This window comes from Dendrobates tinctorius, unplaced genomic scaffold, assembly GCF_039654945.1.
Source record: "Dendrobates tinctorius isolate UK_male_01 unplaced genomic scaffold, ASM3965494v1 ptg000016l, whole genome shotgun sequence".
In the NCBI taxonomy this organism is placed as follows: Eukaryota; Metazoa; Chordata; class Amphibia; order Anura; family Dendrobatidae; genus Dendrobates; species Dendrobates tinctorius.
The window spans coordinates 2,844,363-2,863,476 of record NW_027361684.1 but is presented as its reverse complement, the minus strand read 5'-3'; the positions used below and the strand labels follow the sequence as shown (position 1 = coordinate 2,863,476).

Below are 19,114 nucleotides of genomic sequence, written 5' to 3'. Positions count from 1 at the left end.
TTCGTGCAAAAAAAAAAAACAAGCCTTCATGCCGCTGTGTTGATGGAAAAATAAAAAAGTTCTGACTTTTGGAAAAGTGGAGCCAAAAATTAAAGCAGAAAGCGTTATGCATAATGATAAATGGAATCCCAAATTTAGCATCATATGCATATATAAATTTAGCTAAATCGTAAATGTAGATTTACACAAGGAGCGCTTTCCCTATTTTTGTTTCACATGGTCCTGAGCTTTGATCCAAGGTTTGCACCAATGTCTTGGTAGATACCGGTTAGGAGATCATGTCCCATGTCAATGTGTGAGCTGGATCATCTTTTCTCCTTTTAATGTGTGTTCTAGTGTTGCAGAAAATCATAGAACTTTACATTTGAGGATCTCTAGTACTGCTTTGCCGAAAAATGCTGGTGACACCAAAAGTCTGTGCCTGTTTGCTTTTTCTTTACCTTCAAGTGATGCTTCTGTGGAAATTTTTAAAGGGGTTGTCCCGGGCTATTTTATTTTTTTTACTGCGGGCCTAAAACTAACAGGCAGGTAGTTGCTATTGCTAACAGAGGCAACTAATTGCTGCTTCCACCTGGCGTCAGATCAGAGTGGTCACTGATTGCTCCTACCGGCAATACAGAAGCTCCACATCAGCAGAGAAGCTTCTCCTCTTCTGAGCTGCTCTGTTGACAGGACTAGATTGCTGACGTCATGCTGATTGACAGCCCGCTCACTGCAGTTAGGCAGCGGTGAGCCGCCTGTCAATCAGCATAACGTCGGCAGCCACGCTCCATCAACAAAGCAGAAGAGAAGCCACTGCTCTGTCGTCGTGATGTCAGCAGAAGCCGCTACTGCTGGCCGGAGCAGTCTGTGACCGCTCTGTGCTGGCAGAGATTAGTGCCGGGCAGCACAGACAGGTAGTTAGCAACTCCCTGCCTGTTAGTTATAAGGGTCGTAGGAAAAACATGAAATAGTCCTGAATAACCCCTTTAAGGTCAGTTAAAGGGGTATTCATGCCTAAACAAGTTATCACGTATCCACTGGTGACCCCCACCGACTTGTCTTCTTCATGCCGTTTCTCCGTTGAGTAGGTGATATCTTCTTCAGGCTTTTACGTGCTTTTTTTACTGCCTGCAAGGGGCAACAAAGGATCAGGAATGTTATATTTGGAAGAGCTTCTTATTACAGTGGGTACGGAAAGTATTCAGACCCCTTTAAATTTTTCACTCTTTGTTTCATTGCAGCCATTTGGTAAATTCCAAAAAGTTCATTTTTTTCTCATTAATGTACACTCTGCACCCCATCTTGACTGAAAAAAAAAGAAGAACCTCAAGATCACTGTGGCTGAGCTCCACAGGTGCAGTAGGGAGATGGGAGAAAGTTCCACAAAGTCAACTATCACTGCAGCCCTCCACTTTTCGGGCCTCTATGGCTGAGTTGCCTGATGGAAGCCTCTCCTGAGTGCCAGACATATGAAAGCTCGCATAGTTAGCTAAAAAAAACACATGAAGGGCTCCCAGACTATGAGAAATAAGATTCTCTGGTCTGATGAGACGAAGATAGAACTTTTTGGTGATAATTCTAAGCAGGGTGTGTGGAGAAAACCAGGCACTGCTCATCACCTGCCCAATACAATCCCAACAGTGAAACATGGTGGTGGCAGCATCATGCTGTGGGGGTGTTTTTCAGCTGCAGGGACAGGACGAATGGTTGCCATTGAAGGAAACATGAATGCGGCCAAGTACAGAGATATCTTGAATGAAAACCTCTTCCAGAGTGCTCTGGACCTCAGACTTGGCCGAAGGTTCACCTTCCAACAAGACAATGGCATTAAGCACACAGCTAAAATAACAAAGGAGTGGCTTCAGAACAACTCTGTGACCATTCTTGACTGGCCCAGCCAGAGCCCTGACCTACACCCAATTGAGCATCTCTGGAGAGACCTGAAAATGGCTGTCCACCAACGTTCACCATCCATCCTGACAGAACTGGAGAGGATCTGCAAGGAAGAATGGCAGAGGATCCCCAAATCCAGGTGTGAAAAACTTCTTGCATCATTCCCAAGAAGACTCATGGCTGTACTAGCTCAAAAGGTGCTTCTACTCAATACTGAGCAAAGGGTCTGAATACTTATGACCATATGATATTTCAGTTTTTCTTTTTTAATAAATTTGCAAAAATTTCTACATTTCTGGGTTTTTTTCAGTCAAGATGTGGTGCAGGGTGTACATTAATGAGAAAAAAAATAACTTTTTTGAATTTTTAACAAATGGCTACAATGAAACAGTGAAAAGTTTAAAGGGGTCTGAATACGTTCCGAACCCACTGTAGATAGAGGACAGAGAAGATATACAAGGCTCTTGAGGGCTATGGACTCCTTTCGCTTGTTTTTTGTGCATTTGGTTCGGATTACAAATTTTTAACCATTTTTCTTCTGCAGCTTGTATGGACATATACTGCAGGTTCCTGGTTACCGCTCAATCTCAATTGCTTGGCTCCCTGTCCGCTCTGTTTCCAGTCTCCATTTACTCTCATAAAGACTAAAGTCACATTCATACATCTGTGTGTCATGGACTGGCCACAGGTCTCCTCACCAGAGTTTAACGGTATTAGATATGCCTTTGAGGCTTTGGGTCAAGAGACCCACAGCCGGTCTGTGAATTATGTCAAAAGGTAACACACGGGTGTGTGAATGCTGAGTAAATCTGATCAAACAAGACATGAACTTGGATGAATGTTCAAAAGAACAAATGCTTCTCTATAAGGATGCCTGTCTCTCAGGATTGAGATTGAACAGAAATGAGCAGCTTGTAATGTCTTATTTTACATGCAATCTGAAGAACCAAAAACTACTTTTTAAAGGGGACCCAGTCAGCAAAGTTGTAGGTATTATTGGACACAATATAATAGTGGCTGCAGAGCATAATGCTGTTTTTTTTGTTCTAGATTTCATCTCTCCATTTCAGAGATATTAGCAATCAAATTATTTGGTACCTAAAGACCTTTTTTTCCTAGTCCAGCCGGATGCTATACCAGTTTTCACTTGGGGTGTATACATCTTCTCTCTGTATGATGCTGCCCAGTAAAAAGCAGGCAGTAAGAGGCAGATGAAAGAAGAACACGCCCTGCCTTAGCTTAGAGCAGGTTTCTCAGTATGTGAGATGCATAATGACAGACAGCCCTGATTGCCTGGTTTAGCCTCTTGCATGATTAGAAAGCACAGATGACTAACATCTTTCCGATAAGGGGTCTCTGCAGGGAGGGCCAGTACATCTGAGCTTAGCTGAGTCACAAAATTGCAAACCCTTCTATCTGCTCTCCTCCATTCATAGCATGGTTAGCTCTGCTGTACTGCTGACACCACCACTTCCCAGACACACACACACACACTCTGTGTGTCAAGAAATGTTTATTATCACACATTTGCGTGTCGTACTCCCTCTGCAGTGAGATCTGAGCATGGTCTCTTTACATCACACACTGGAATTGTTCAGAATACACAGGTTACTCCTCTGTGAGCTGTAATGACAGCCTGCTCTGATCTCACTGGGAGTACAAGATGAGCCCAACACACAAGTATGATTGCTGAAACACCAAGAATTGGGAGCTGATAGGAGAGTTTGTAATGTGACACAGCTATACTCAGCTGTGCTGCCCCTTCGCCCACACTGACTCCTGCAGGAGGTTAGAGCAGGAGATCAGGCTTGTATCATCATCATATCGCATACACTGAAAAACTTTCTTCAAGTTATGGTGGGTGTGTTTTTTCTTTTACCGTTGGGTCTTGCTGTTTGCTTATGATTGGTCAGCATCATTAAGGGAGAAGTAGTACACACTCGTAGTGAAAACTATCTAATAGCACCCACTTGGAACTAAAAAAACCCATAACTCATTAGATGCTAAATACTTTACTAATATCTCCATAACAGAAAAGCAAAATAAAAAAATTTCCGCTTTGCAGCCATTCTTACATCATGTGTCTAGTTCAGCATGAAACATTTGGTGACAGGTCTTCTATAAATCACCACCAGGATCCTACAGGGCTCTTAAATATTTTTGTTCACTCACCCTGTTCAAATTTAATTGTAATTATTTTCCGATATAACAAAGGTAAGAGCTTCTTATAGAGCATTGTGTGGCAAGTCCCAAGTATATTACAAAGTAACCTTGGAAAATCCTCTGTGAAGATGGATTGGTGTTGCTCCTTGGCAGACTCCATAGCGAGAGCATTGTCTGTGAGCCTGCGCCTTTCTATTTAAATTAATGATGCCTCTTGTGTTACATTAGGCGGCGGGTAAGCTGGCTATTATCACAGACTCGGATCAGTTTCCCGAAGCGACAGCTTTAGAAAAAACTATCATTATTATGGAAATGGAGGGAGCAGCACTATCTTGAATCCATGAGTGGGAAGCAGATGTACACAATATCTTCTGCACACAAATGACGAGATCTTTGTGATTTATTCTGTTTTGCTCTACGTTGCCGGCTGCTCGAGTTATTTTTCGGGATAGATTGCCAGTGCTGGGGAATTGAGAGTAAATATTATATATCCAGACATTTTGAGAATCCTAATGAAGCAATACGATTATGCGCCCCTTCCCTTATTATTCTGCTCATATTCTCCCCAGAGAAAAATGTAAATTTACAAATTGCTGTTGAACACTGAGATGTGCATGCCCCTAAAAAGCACGCTTGGGTAGTTGAATGTCAAGTATTTTTTTTGGAGTAAGAGGCGAGAGTGCCATTGTTCTTTTTTTGTCTCTGAATACGGTATTGGATATCAAGATCCATCATAAAAGGACTTGGTTGTCCACACATGGGGCCCTTCTGACATGTTGAACAATTTGACATGTTCTTTGAGCTTCAGGGAGTGTAGTCAATGTGTTTATTTTCCACATGTGGTGTATTCTATCATATCCATATATCACAGCCATTTCATGTCAGCCATTGGCGGGGAAGATAGTATTTATTAGTCCGCTGAGTCAGAGATACAGGTAAGTGGGAGAGGTGATTTAAAAAAGCTCCAATTACCAAAGTAAAGCAGTTCTTAAAATACCAAATCATCTATATTTGTATAAATATTGTAGGATGCTCTGAAAAAGGAACATTTCTGAACTTCCATTGGAGAACGGTATTCCATGCCCCTACGTCCTAAACGCACCACTTACTGTCAGCACAGAATGACTGTTGAAGCCAAGTCCAGGCACTCCATGCACCCTTGGTGTGGCCAATCTTTTAACTACACCTTCCCACCTGCTTGTTTTCCATCTCCACCACCACCTTATTTGATTGACAGCTCTGGCTTCATAGGGCCCGAGGAGGGCCGAGATTCATGTAAAACAAGCAGGTGGGAAGGTGCACTTAAAGGGAATCTGTCACCCCTTTTTGAGATATCATATAATGATATCATTCAGTTGTGTGTCACATAAGGATTCTCTTAGTACTTTTGCTTCCCCCTGACCCCGCACCTTTCATGCATAAATACCTTTTTTATATCGGTTCACATGTATGTAAACTGCCGCTGTCCGGTCCGCTGGGCGGGGCTTATTCAACTGCTCCCCCCTCCCTGTCTTGCTCTACACAACAAGAAATGCGTAGAGCAAGACAGGGAGGGGGGGGAGCAGGTGAATAAGCCCCGCCCATCGGATCGGACGTCGGCAGTTTACATACTTGTGAACCGATATAAACAAGGTATTTATGTATGAAAGGTGCGTTGTCAGGGGGAAGCAAAAGTACTAAGAGAATCCTTATGTGACACACAACTGAATGATATCATTATATGATATCTCAAAAAAGGGGTGACAGATTCCCTTTAAATGATGGTGCCACTTGGTTTCAACAGTCATTCTGTGCCGACCGAGTCCATTGAATAGAGTATAACTGTCGCAAGTGTAGATCACATTTTTGAGTTTGTCAGTGAACGCCTATTTGGGACCCTATTTTTAGGACTACACCTAATGGAGGTTATCAGCCCTCAAAAGAAACGTAAAAAGGCTACAAATGTTGTTAAAAAAATGAATACCCTGTCGATCCAGTCCAGTCACTCTGATCGTGTCCCCAGTCTTTGTGTGTGATCCTCCAGCATGTGACCGCTGCAGCCAGTCAGTGGCCTCACCATTGGGTCACGTACTGTACTGCTGGCAACGAGGCTTTGTATGCTGTGATGCCAGGAGTTTCGGAGGGGAATTGGAGACTTTTTTTTTTTTATTGTGCTGTTTTGACTTTCTTTCCCACGGTTAGGTAACATTCCTAATCGAGCCGAGTTATTTTAACCCAAATAAGTGTTAAAATAACAAATTCGGCTTTGGTATTTCCAAACAAGATGCAGGTTGTGATAGTAGAGCAGCCACCGTACTTCTAGTAGTTCATTTATGTCATAGCATGGTTATAGAATTTTGCCATTAGGCTATAAAGTATATAGCATTTAATATATTGGATCCTTAGGCCAGGGATATGTGCAATGTATAACTTGTTTGGGAAAGGGAGTGCTTCTGAAATCCTAAGGGTGCGGCCATACGTTGCGGCTGGCCACGCGGCCAAATCCCTGCAATGGTTCATTATCTGTGAGCGGAGCGTCCGCCATGTGGCCGCACCCGATACTTCTCATTACTCAAACTTATTAACAACAATCAGGGAAATTAACTTAACCCTTTCTCCTAAATCCGATGATTTATTGATTCTCTTCCTGCTCCGTCTTTAGTGTCTCTCACCCAACGGTTGACGTTGCATTTGAACCTGCCTTTCTTTTGTAGCCCCGGCATGAGTACTTTAATGTGCCAGTATATTAATTGGCCGCACACTTCATGCATGCAGAACATCAAACGACTTTCATTGGGATTCATCTTGCCATTGAAGTAGTGGAAACATCCATCTTGCGGAGAATATTTTTTTTTTTTTTTTTTTTTATATCATTTCATCTTTTATTGACTGTATCTCTGTATTCCTTGTTATGTGGCCTTGTGTGACCAGTTACTTGACGTTATAAACTTTGACTCGTGTTGATTAAAAGAGAAAAAAAAAATGTATATATTAGTTTAGAGCACTCCGTTATTGTTGTCTTTTACTTTTGTCTTGCAAATTTTTTTTTTATGTCCTTGGTTGTCCACAATAAAAACAAAACACAAACTTGCCTACAAGACATGACTGCAGCTTCTTATAGGGAATCTATCCCCAGGTTTTTGCTACCCCATGAGTGCAGCATAATGTAGAGCCAGAGCCTCTGATTCCAGCAATGTGACTTACTGGGCTGCTTACTGCAGTTTTGGTAAAATCGTTGTTGTCTGCTGCAGATCTAGCAGTTCTCTGAATGCTGAGCTCTGTATAACCCCGTCCACACCACTGATTGGCAGCTTTCTGTGTACACTGCGCATAGTTAGAAAGCTGCCAATCAGTGTGGGGGTGAGGTTATACAGGGCTCTTGAATATGGAGGAATGCATGGCAGCAGGATTACTAGTTCTCTAGTGAACGGGGATTTTATAAATACACCAAGCAGGCCAGTGAGTGACACATCACTGGAATCAGAGTCTCTGCCCTGACATTATGCTGCTCTCAGATTAGTTAGCAAAACGCTGCTGCCAGATTCCAGTTAATGATAATAGTGCCCCTCTCACCAGTTTCCTGTATTCTACTCTTGCAGTAGGGAAAGTTGAGTGACTGGCGCAGCCAATCAGAAACCACTGTAAGAAACAGTAGCTTGGTCTTTTATTTTACAGCTAAATCACAGAAAGGAGTAAAGCTTGTACACCAGCCAGGGCTGCGGAGTCGGTTAGCCAATTCTCCGACTCCTCAGTTTCTGTGACTCTGACTCCCTCATACATGGCTCATGTTTGAGTGATCCATTTCCTGAAGTAAAATGGTAACATCAGGCTGTTCGTCACCATTATGATACAATAAGTACTTGCCTCAGTCCTGTTTTGCTCTTCACACTAGCAGTTTTGAGATGAGCTGCAGACATTCCTTCCCAGTGCCTTTTTCCTCTGATCTGTAGGGGGGAGAAGCCTCACTACTGAGCATGTACATAAAGTGCAGCACAGATTCATCTCATCTACATCTCCTCAGCACTGGTCACTACTGAGCATGTACATAAAGTGCAGCACAGATTCATCTCATCTATGACCCCATAGCACTGGTCACTACTGAGCATGTACATAAAGTGCAGCACAGATTCCTCTCATCTACGACCCCACAGCGCACTGCTCACTACTGAGCATGTACATAAAGTGCAGCACAGATTCCTCTCATCTACGACCCCACAGCGCACTGCTCACTACTGAGCATGTGCATAAAGTACAGCACAGATTCATCTCATCTACATCTCCACAGCACTGGTCACTACTGAGCATGTGCATAAAGGGCAGCACAGATTCATCTCATCTACAACTCCCCAGCACTGGTCACTACTGAGCATGTACATAAAGGGCAGCACAGATTCATCTCATCTACATCTCCTCAGCACTGGTCACTACTGAGCATGTACATAAAGGGCAGCACAGATTCATCTCATCTACAACTCCCCAGCACTGGTCACTACTGAGCATGTACATAAAGGGCAGCACAGATTCATCTCGGCTATGACCAAACAGCACTGGTCACTACTGAGCATGTACATAAAGGGCAGCACAGATTCATCTCATCTACAACTCCCCAGCACTGGTCACTACTGAGCATGTACATAAAGTGCAGCACAGATTCATCTCATCTATGACCCCATAGCACTGGTCACTACTGAGCATGTACATAAAGTGCAGCACAGATTCCTCTCATCTACGACCCCACAGCGCACTGCTCACTACTGAGCATGTGCATAAAGTACAGCACAGATTCATCTCATCTACATCTCCACAGCACTGGTCACTACTGAGCATGTGCATAAAGGGCAGCACAGATTCATCTCATCTACAACTCCCCAGCACTGGTCACTACTGAGCATGTACATAAAGTGCAGCACAGATTCATCTCATCTACAACTCCCCAGCACTGGTCACTACTGAGCATGTACATAAAGTGCAGCACAGATTCATCTCATCTACAACTCCCCAGCACTGGTCACTACTGAGCATGTACATAAAGGGCAGCACAGATTCATCTCGGCTATGACTCCACAGCACTGGTCACTACTGAGCATGTACATAAAGGGCAGCACAGATTCATCTCATCTACATCTCCCCAGCACTGGTCACTACTGAGCATGTACATAAAGGGCAGCACAGATTCATCTCATCTACATCTCCCCAGCACTGGTCACTACTGAGCATGTACATTAAGTGCAGCACAGATTCATCTCGGCTACGACCCCACAGCACTGGTCACTACTGAGCATGTACATAAAGGGCAGCACAGATTCATCTCATCTACATCTCCCCAGCACTGGTAACTACTGAGCATGTGCATAAAGTGCAGCACAGATTCATCTCGGCTATGACCCCACAGCACTGGTCACTACTGAGCATGTACATAAAGTGCAGCACAGATTCATCTCATCTATGACCCCACAGCACTGGTCACTACTGAGCATGTACATAAAGTGCAGCACAGATTCATCTTGGCTACGACCCCACAGCACTGGTCACTACTGAGCATGTACATAAAGGGCAGCACAGATTCATCTCATCTACATCTCCCCAGCACTGGTAACTACTGAGCATGTGCATAAAGTGCAGCACAGATTCATCTCATCTATGACCCCACAGCACTGTTCACTACTGAGCATGTACATAAAGTGCAGCACAGATTCATCTCATCTATGACCCCACAGCACTGGTCACTACTGAGCATGTACATAAAGTGCAGCACAGATTCATCTTGGCTACGACCCCACAGCACTGGTCACTACTGAGCATGTACATAAAGGGCAGCACAGATTCATCTCATCTACATCTCCCCAGCACTGGTAACTACTGAGCATGTGCATAAAGTGCAGCACAGATTCATCTCATCTATGACCCCACAGCACTGTTCACTACTGAGCATGTACATAAAGTGCAGCACAGATTCATCTCATCTATGACCCCACAGCACTGGTCACTACTGAGCATGTACATAAAGTGCAGCACAGATTCATCTCATCTATGACCCCACAGCACTGGTCACTACTGAGCATGTACATAAAGTGCAGCACAGATTCATCTTGGCTACGACCCCACAGCACTGGTCACTACTGAGCATGTACATAAAGTGCAGCACAGATTCATCTCAGCTACGACCCCACAGCACTGGTCACTACTGAGCATGTACATAAATGGCAGCACAGATTCATCTCATCTACATCTCCCCAGCGCTGGTAACTACTGAGCATGTGCATATAGTGCAGCACAGATTCATCTCCCAGATCCTTAGATCAGGAACTGAACAGACATTTCATAACTTTCCGAAATTAATATGAAAAAACTTACAGCACATCCTGCATTGTACTACTGTACCCAATGTATTATATATTTTCTGATTCGCTCCATTTTATACCGCCTCCACCAAAATGGACACTGACGCCACAGCACTGGCACAAGCGAGCAAATGTAGATCTACTAAGGTAAATGTTTTATAGGGAATTGGCATTTTTCTGGCCTTATCAAAACAATTACAACATGAGTACATCTAATATAATGGCTATTTCAACTTCATTCATTTAATAACAGAATATTCACATATGCCTGTTCAGTTTCATGAGCCATTTCTCCTTTGTCCACATCAAACACTGTGATCCCATTCTAGGTCATGATTACATACATAGGAGTGAGACCCCTGAGGTGGCTGGCCACACACAGGTGTGCAAAGTTCACATGACTTTGTTTCCAAATCATACTGCCATTGACCACCCCTGTGGGGTGTCACCCTAACAATCAGATGATACCAATTATTCAGTTCATTAAAGCATGTAGGTAGTAGTTCCCATGCACTGATATTGCTTTCGTGGAGTCATTATTGACCAAATTGGTTTTCTCAATAAATAGACGATTTATACAGTGTGTACACTACTGTCTTCAGAAAAGGGGATCTGTAGGATAGCTGAAATATCTTAAGGCCAGGTTCACATATTGTTAATGCAGTCCGTTCCAACACATAGCGTTGATGGACTGCATTAACGCTACTCCCTAACGCGATCGCACTAGCGCAGATGCTCCATCTGCGCTAGCAGTGACAGACCTTCGAACGCTGCAGACCGCGACCCAGGGTTCGTCGCAGAATGCCTGCCGCTATGTAGCAGATGCGTTAAACTCATCCCCTGAACACAATATGAACCCAGCCTAAGGCACAAGTAAAGGGACTGTAACACTAAGCGATATCGCTAGCAATATCGCTATAACGTCTCTGGTTTTTGTGACGTAGCAGCGATATTGCTAGCGCTATCGCTATGTCCCATACTTCCGGCCGGCTCCCCCACTGATTGCACGAGAACGTCCTGGGCCGTTTCTCGTCGTCAGCTTCTTGCTGGGCTTCCTGCGGCGCCGGCGGGAGGACGTCAGGATCGCCTCGTCTGACAGGTAAGTAACGATCCACGATCGCTGCTATGTCGCTGGTGAGATCTGCCTGTGTGGCAGCTCATTAGCGACCACTTAGCGATGCACCAACGATCCTGACCGCGTCATATCGCTGGTCGGGATCGCTGGTGCATCGCTAAGTGTGACAGTACCTCGTAAGATTATCCAACCAATCCAGCACAGGATTGTGGCTGCCATTGTAAGCAGAAGCCACACCGCTGATGTGATCAGAGCCCTGGGGCACGTTCTCATAGCAGTGTATGGATCATTATTTTGAGTCAGTAAATTTAGAAGCCAATAGAAGGAGTGCACGATAAACCCACACAACGTGAACAATATTCCATTATAGTAGCCGAAAACTGCAGTAGCCCTGAGCTTTTGCGGTCTTTTAATTGTTCCGTCACATAATCAATTAAACGGGTTGTCCGGTTGAAGAAGTTAGCCCCGCATGAGTACTGTGATGTGCTAGCGCTGATCATAGAGGACCAACGTTTGAGATGGGCAGAACGGAGCACTTCTATCCCCGATAGAATAGAGCTGCAGTTCGCTCCATTCATTCCTGTGGATCTGATGAGTGCTGCATTCCTCTTTTTCCGGCAACTGAAAGGGGCCTTAATAGGGAATGAATGGAGTAACTTACGGGCTTCCGACCTGCAACACAGATAAAAGTTTGCCGCTTTTACCAACAGTGGGACACCCACCAATCACCTATCCTGCAGACTACCTCTTTTATTTGCAGTGAAAAATAAATGTGGCTATTACTACTGCAACATGTGAGCGCAGCCTTACGTTTCAATCTCGGATTGGCTTCCAAATACTAATGCGAAATACTGCCTTGTAAAGGCGGCCCAAGCGTGTAACACATCCTCTGCATTTTTCTTCAGCATATACATAGATTTTTACAAAGACTGTGCCAAGGTTTGGAACTAATTCCTGCAGGCAATTTTACAAAAGGAATCTGGCTGGATGTGATGGTGCCCTCTGCATTAGTGAGTTAAAGGTTTCAAGGCATTAAGAAGTACAAGTCCTTCCTTTTATAATTTCCATTCCTATTGAACGCAGTATGGATGCAGCATTCTTAATATTGCTTCTTCTAGGTAACAGAGATGTGAGTTAATTACAATTGATTTATTGTTTGGAATTCTGTGCAATTATTCTCCGTGCCGCTTCTGCTGCCCCCGTGTAAAGTCTCCAAATTTAATTACAGTCCATACCAACAAGTCGTGGTCGTGTGAGAACTGTAAATGGAGCACAGCCGTTCATTATTTTTTGCTGGTGTTGGGTAACAGACCATGATATTGCTTTTCCCTTTACAATGTGAAGCTTGTGTACTCCTAATTGGAAACACCCAGGGGTCTTATACTTTACTGAAAAAAGAAGCATCACCCTGCGACATTAACACAATGGGACAATATTTACCCCAATGCATCTATTACAGTATGCAGATTATGTAAAGGAGCTGCTTCTCAGCAGAACACCCTCTTAGGATCTTGTCCTTTGTACATCAGGGTAAAATCGCCACTTCAGTCAGGTTGGAGACCATTGATTCAGACATAAAATGTCTTATGCCCTCTTACCGTAGGTTAATAATCAAAATCAGAATAGTAGCATTCCTCCATTCAGTGTGGATGATTAAATCCATTCCTACAGGCCATTAAATCATTGTTATCTGCAGTACATCACTGTGTAAACAGGGAATGTGGTCCTGCAAACATGACAATCTGCAGGAGAACAATCCCCCATGAGGTTTCGTCTGCCCATATGAATGGGACAATAACAAGTGTCGATCATCTTGTGATATGACAGAAATTGACCCTTGTCAATGGCCCAATTAGTTGTGCTAACACAAGATCCACATCTGGGCCCAACTTTAGCTAAGGGAAAGTTTGTTACGGCCCCGTCACACACAGCGAAATTTTGTGACGCCACAGCGATCTCACCAGCGAGATCACTGTGTGTGACGGGGATCAGCAACCGCCCCCCCCCCGCCGGGTATCGCTGACCGTGCACTATCGCCCTGGGCCGTTTTTTGATCGCTTGTCTCCCGCTGGCCAGCATGCATCGCTGCGTATGACCGAGAGACCAACGATCAATGACGCTGGTTTCCAATGTAAACATCGGTTATCTAAGCCGCACGGCTCTTAAGCCCCCGTCACTAGCGAGATCGCTGCTGAGTCACAAGTTTCGTGACGCAACAGCGATCTTACCAGTGAGATCGCTGTGTGTGACACTTATCAGTGACCGGCCCCCCTGCCGGGTATCGCTGATCGTCCTGGAAGGGCCAGGACATTTTTTTGATCGCTGGTCTCCCGCTGGCCAGCACGCATCGCTGCATGGGAGACCAGTGAGCTGGAGCTGGTTACCAAGGTAAACATCGGGTTTCTAAGCGCCGCGCGGCGCTTAGAAATCCGATGTGTACCTTAGTTACCAGCGCACTGGTGCAGGTTGCTGGTAACGAAGATACACATCGTGTTTCTAAGCGCCGCGCGGAGCTTAGAAACCCGATGTGTACCTTGGTTACCAGCGCCTGGTAACTAAGGTACACAGTGGGTAACTAAGCGACGTGCGTCGCTTGTTACCCGCGTGTCGCTGTCCTGATCGCTGGTGAAGCTGCTTGTTTGGCAGCTCACCAGCGATCATGTAGCGACACACATCGTTGTCGGGATCGCTGGTCAGTCACTATGTGTGAAGGGGCCCTTAGAAACCCGCTGTTTACCTTAGATACCAGCATACACGCTGGTTTCCAGGGTAAGCACCGGGTATCCAAGAGCCGCGCGGCTCTTAGATACCCGATGTTTACATTGGAAACACGCTTGCTCGCTGGTCCTGATCGCTGGAGGGGCTGTCTAACGATGTCTCAGCGATCCCATCCATGTCGGATCGTTGGTGGGATCGCTGGGACATCGTTATGTGTAACAGGGCCTTCACACGTGTATTGTTTCACAAGTGATTGTCCCAAACGTGGCCAGTGACCTTTATAAAGTAATTTCTTAAAATCACAAGAAATTAGACAAAGCTGTAGTAAATGGGGTAAAATAACAAAAGAGCCATTATTTATCTGAAGAATCCCGTCACTCCGGTGCTGCTGTTCTCATGCTCCCAGACGATCTCTGTCTACTCTCCTGGAATGATCACAGGCCATCAACTCATATGATAACCACAGCCAGTCACCTCACCCGCACTGCAGTATATAACTGGAGTATACGTCACTCTGTATGAAGATGCGGTGCCTGGATGGGATACTACTCCATGAATCACATAAGAAAAGAATCCGGCACTGTGGTTTTAATGAGAATCGCAATCCAAAAAGATTAAATGACACTTAGGTTAACAAGACATTCCTCGGAACAGTATGATGAACAAAAAAATAGGGGAAGAGAAGGAAAGACCAAATTTTATGTGAGTGTGTGTATATATGAAATATTATATATATATATATATATATATACAAACATGATAGAGGTCAAATTATATGGAAAATGGAAATATAGGAAAAAACACATCGGAGCAAAAAACAGTATACATAACAACTTCTAAAAAAATATAGCCATATTGTCGTAAGCCGTCTCAAGGTCTATTGAGTTACAAAAGTAACATGAGAAGCATTTCAGTATGAGATCGGGAGAATCCTTACTAAATATGATATAAGAATTGACAATAGCATGATGGATTGTAAAACATGCACAGAAGAAGTGATGTCACAATTACACAGCAGGGAAGTATACTTACCACTTTCATGCACTATATCTAAATATACTTTCACTAGATGGTGACCCGATTCTATCGCATCGGGTATTCTAGAGTCTCTGTTAAAATAAAAAATAGTTATATACTCGCCTTCTGATGGCCCCCGGACTCTCTCTCTCCTTTCACCACGCTCCCGGCATCTTCCGGTTCCAGTAAAGCTTTGCACGAAACACCGCTGATGACGTTGCGCTCTTACGAGAGTGACATCATCTTCAGCCCTTCTCGCTAAGCATTACTGGAACCGGAAGATGCCGGGCGCTTGGTGAGAGGAGGGACAGAGTCCGGGGGCCGTCGGAAGGTGAGTGTATAACTATTTTTTATTTTAACAGAGACTCTAAAATACCCGATGCGATAGAATCGGGCCACCATCTAGTGTATTATACTCCTGTTACACCCGGAGCTGCTGTCACTGTTCTGCTGTTACCTAATGTATTGTACTCCAGTTACAGCCAAAGCTGCAGTCACTGTTCTGCTGTTACCTAGTGTATTGTACTCCAGTTACTCCCAGAGCTGCAGTCACTGTTCTGCTTTTACCTAATGTATTGTTGTCCAGTTACACCCAGAGCTGCAGTCACCATTCTGCATTTACCTAATGTATTATACTCGTGTTACAGCCAGAGCTGCAGTCACTGTTCAGATCTTACCAAATGTATTGTACTCAAGTTACACCCAGAGCTGCAGTCACTGTTCGGCTGTTATCTAATATATTGTACTCCAGTTACTCCCAGAGCTGCAGTCACTGTTCTGCTTTTACCTAATATATTGTTGTCCAGTTACACCAAGAGCTGCAGTCACCATTCTGCACTTACCTAATGTATTATACTCGTGTTACAGCCAGAGCTGCAGTCACTGTTCAGATCTTACCAAATGTATTGTACTCAAGTTACACCCAGAGCTGCAGTCACTGTTCGGCTGTTACCTAATGTATTGTACTCCAGTTACACCCAGATCTGCAGTCACTGTTCTGCTGTTACCTAATGTATTGTAGTCCAGTTACACCCAGAGCTGCAGTCACCGTTCTCCTCTTACCTAATGTATTATACTCCAGTTACACCCAGATCTGCAGTCACTGTTCTGCTGTTACCTAATGTATTGTAGTCCAGTTACACCCAGAGCTGCAGTCACCGTTCTCCTCTTACCTAATGTATTATACTCCTGTTACACCCAGAGCTGCAATCACTTTTCTGCTCTTACCCAATGTATTGTACGCAAGTTACACCCAGAGCTGCAGTCACTGTTCTACTGTTACCTAATTTATTGTACTCCAGTTACACCCAAATCTGCAGTCACTGTTCTGCTGTTACCTAATGTATTGTATATGTACAGGACTGTGCCTGTGTAATGAGCGACGCAGCAGTGATGCCTTTAACGGCTGTAATGTGCCCGTACAATAAGCGATGCGGCCGTGTTGCTGCGACGACTAAGCGACTGTTGCTGATTGGTCACGACCTAACTGCCGCGACCAATCAGCGACGCAGGATTTCGGTTACAGACAGACATGATAAGACAGTTATATATATATAGATTATCACAGGATGAGTTAAAAAGATTCTGGATCCCTCCCTGGTGTCCAATATAATTGATCTAAAACCCTACGAATTTCTCATTGAATCCAACCATCGAGTGTTCTACGTTCTTCCAAATGTCGTCAAAAGACTGGATAGACCCCCCTGGCAGACCCATTGTAGCGTCCACAGTCTCCATTCTTTCACCCCATCCATTCCGTCAGAGAAGGTTCTCATTCTTCCTTCATTTTGGATGTGGATTTGTAATTTGGTCTTTCTTTTTTCTTCCCCTTCATTTTTTTCTTCATCATATTGATCTCAATTGGAAGAATGTCTTGTTGACCCAAACATCATTTTGTCTTTTTGGATTGTGATTCTCAATATAGCCCCATTTTTTTGCAATTGCAAGATTGCTGGGTTCTTTCCTTATTTCCTTCACTGCAGAGACCAGAGATTAGCTGCAGTGGTCACACGAGCTCTGTAAACAAGTGAAGATCGACAATTAATTTTTTTTTTTTTTTTGTTACTAATTGTTTGTAAACCGATTTGTGTGGTTTTTCTTTGGGCAGGAAGATGACATATCAACCCATGAGGTCTGTTTCAGTAAGAGAAATGCTACTCTTAAGCCCCCATCACACATAGCAATCTCGCTAGCGAGTCACAAGTTTTGTGACGCAACAGCGATCTCACCAGCGATCTCGCTGTGTGTGACACTGACCAGCGACCGGCCCCCCTGCCGGGTATCGATGATCGTCCTGGAATGGCCAGGACATTTTTTTGATCGCTGGTCTCCCGCTGCCCAGCATGCGTCGCTGCGTGTGACAGGCGGGAGACCAGCGATCAGTGCGCTGGTAACTAAGGTAAACGTCGGGTTTCTAAGTGCCGCGAGCTGCTTAGAAACCCAATGTGTACCTTGTTTACCAGCTCCCTGCACCAGCGCGCTGGTAACTAAGGTACACAGTGGGTAACTAAGCGACGTGTGTCGCTTGTTACCCTCCTGTCGCTGGTGCTGATCGCTGGTGAGATCTGCCTGTTTGGCAGCTCACCAGCGATCATGTAGCGACTCACCAGCTATCCTGACAAGGTAATATCGTTGTCGGGATCGCTGGTGCGTCGCTATGTCTGACGGGGCCCTTAGTCACGACCTAATTACTGCTCCTCTGTATGGAATTGCAGTGCGCTATAGTGATGAGCGCTAGTGCTCGTTACTCGAATTTGCATCGGTGCTCGGGTACGCACCAAGTATCGCCGGTCCTCCAGTGACATGTTCGAGTCCCCATGGCTGTTAGCCACAAAATATACAAGCATTGCTGACAAACACGGGCAATTCCTGCGTGTTTTGTGGCTGTCGTGGGGGACTCAGAACATATCACTCGAGCACCTGCGATACTCGGTGAGTGCCCAAGCACCTTAGGCAAATTCAAGTAACGAGCACCTGCGCTCATCACTAGTGCGCTAAAAGTTTAATATTCATTGATGTACCACCTAACTTTGTCAATGCACCCTCAAAGCTATGATCATACACTGCACTTCACATTGAAGGCACAGCGTAAAGGACAGTGTGAATACCCCTAGGCGTCACAAACCACAACTGAGACCCCAGCCTCCAGATTGCTGATCACCTCGTTTGCAACGGTAGAGAAATTACCTGTGCCAGGTACACTGTCCATACGAAAGTAATGCAGCTTTCGCCATCCGTGCCTGTTGAACAGTATGGCGGATTAACTTAAGAATTTTTTTGCATGGAGCGTGACTATGAAGTGTCAAAACATATTTAGATGCAATTTTAAAAATGCATTTACAACGGAAAACCAATGTAAATAGTTCCTAGGTCTCCCACATCATGATTCAATTAGACCAGCGACAATTGTAGAGGACATTTTTTATGTTACACAATTATTAGTAAAAAGTCAAAAATCTTAACAAAAGTAAAAAAATAAAATCAAATCAAGGCAAGGATGTAATGTGAGGCATACTCCTCCTTAAGGACATTCAGCCAAAGGCTGCACACTCCCAAATAATAATAGCCAAGAGCAGAGAATTCTTTGTGCTTAGCTGCATCTCCCTATTTTTTTCCTTGCTGTCATATCCCATGCTTAGTTTTTGTTGGCATGTGTTAAATAAAACTGTTTCTTTGCCTGTGTTTCTTCACCTTTTCCACTGATGTGTGTAGTGAAGTGATAAGAAAATGTTTGGCTCTGTTATTCACAATTTTCTGAATGCTGTTTTGATGTCGGAGCCTTTTCACATCACATCATTTATCCGTGATGAGTGAACGTGCTTGGAGAAGGCGTTATCCGAGCATGCTCTGGTGCTAACCAAGTGTCTTCGGCGTGCTCGAAAAATATATTCAAGCCTCCGAGGCTGCATGTCTTGAGGCTGTTAAGGGCCTGTCACACTAAGCGATA

At 44.4% G+C, this 19,114-nt stretch overlaps 1 protein-coding gene across 4 annotated transcripts in view; it reads left to right on the top strand.

The window, feature by feature from the left end:
* Positions 1-19,114, top strand: part of AP1S2 (adaptor related protein complex 1 subunit sigma 2) — a 106,980-nt gene that overhangs the window by 64,691 nt on the left and 23,175 nt on the right. For 2 of the 4 annotated variants that reach the window (XM_073565275.1, XM_073565266.1), the window contains one exon: positions 6,732-7,115. The exons of the other annotated variants lie outside the window; for them this stretch is intronic. Coding sequence is in view for 1 of the 2 variants with exons in the window: in XM_073565266.1 (XP_073421367.1) it covers positions 6,732-6,767 (36 nt within the window). In the remaining variant the exon portion in view is untranslated. Of the gene's footprint in view, positions 1-6,731; positions 7,116-19,114 lie in introns of those variants that run through there. 4 annotated transcript variants of the gene reach the window in all.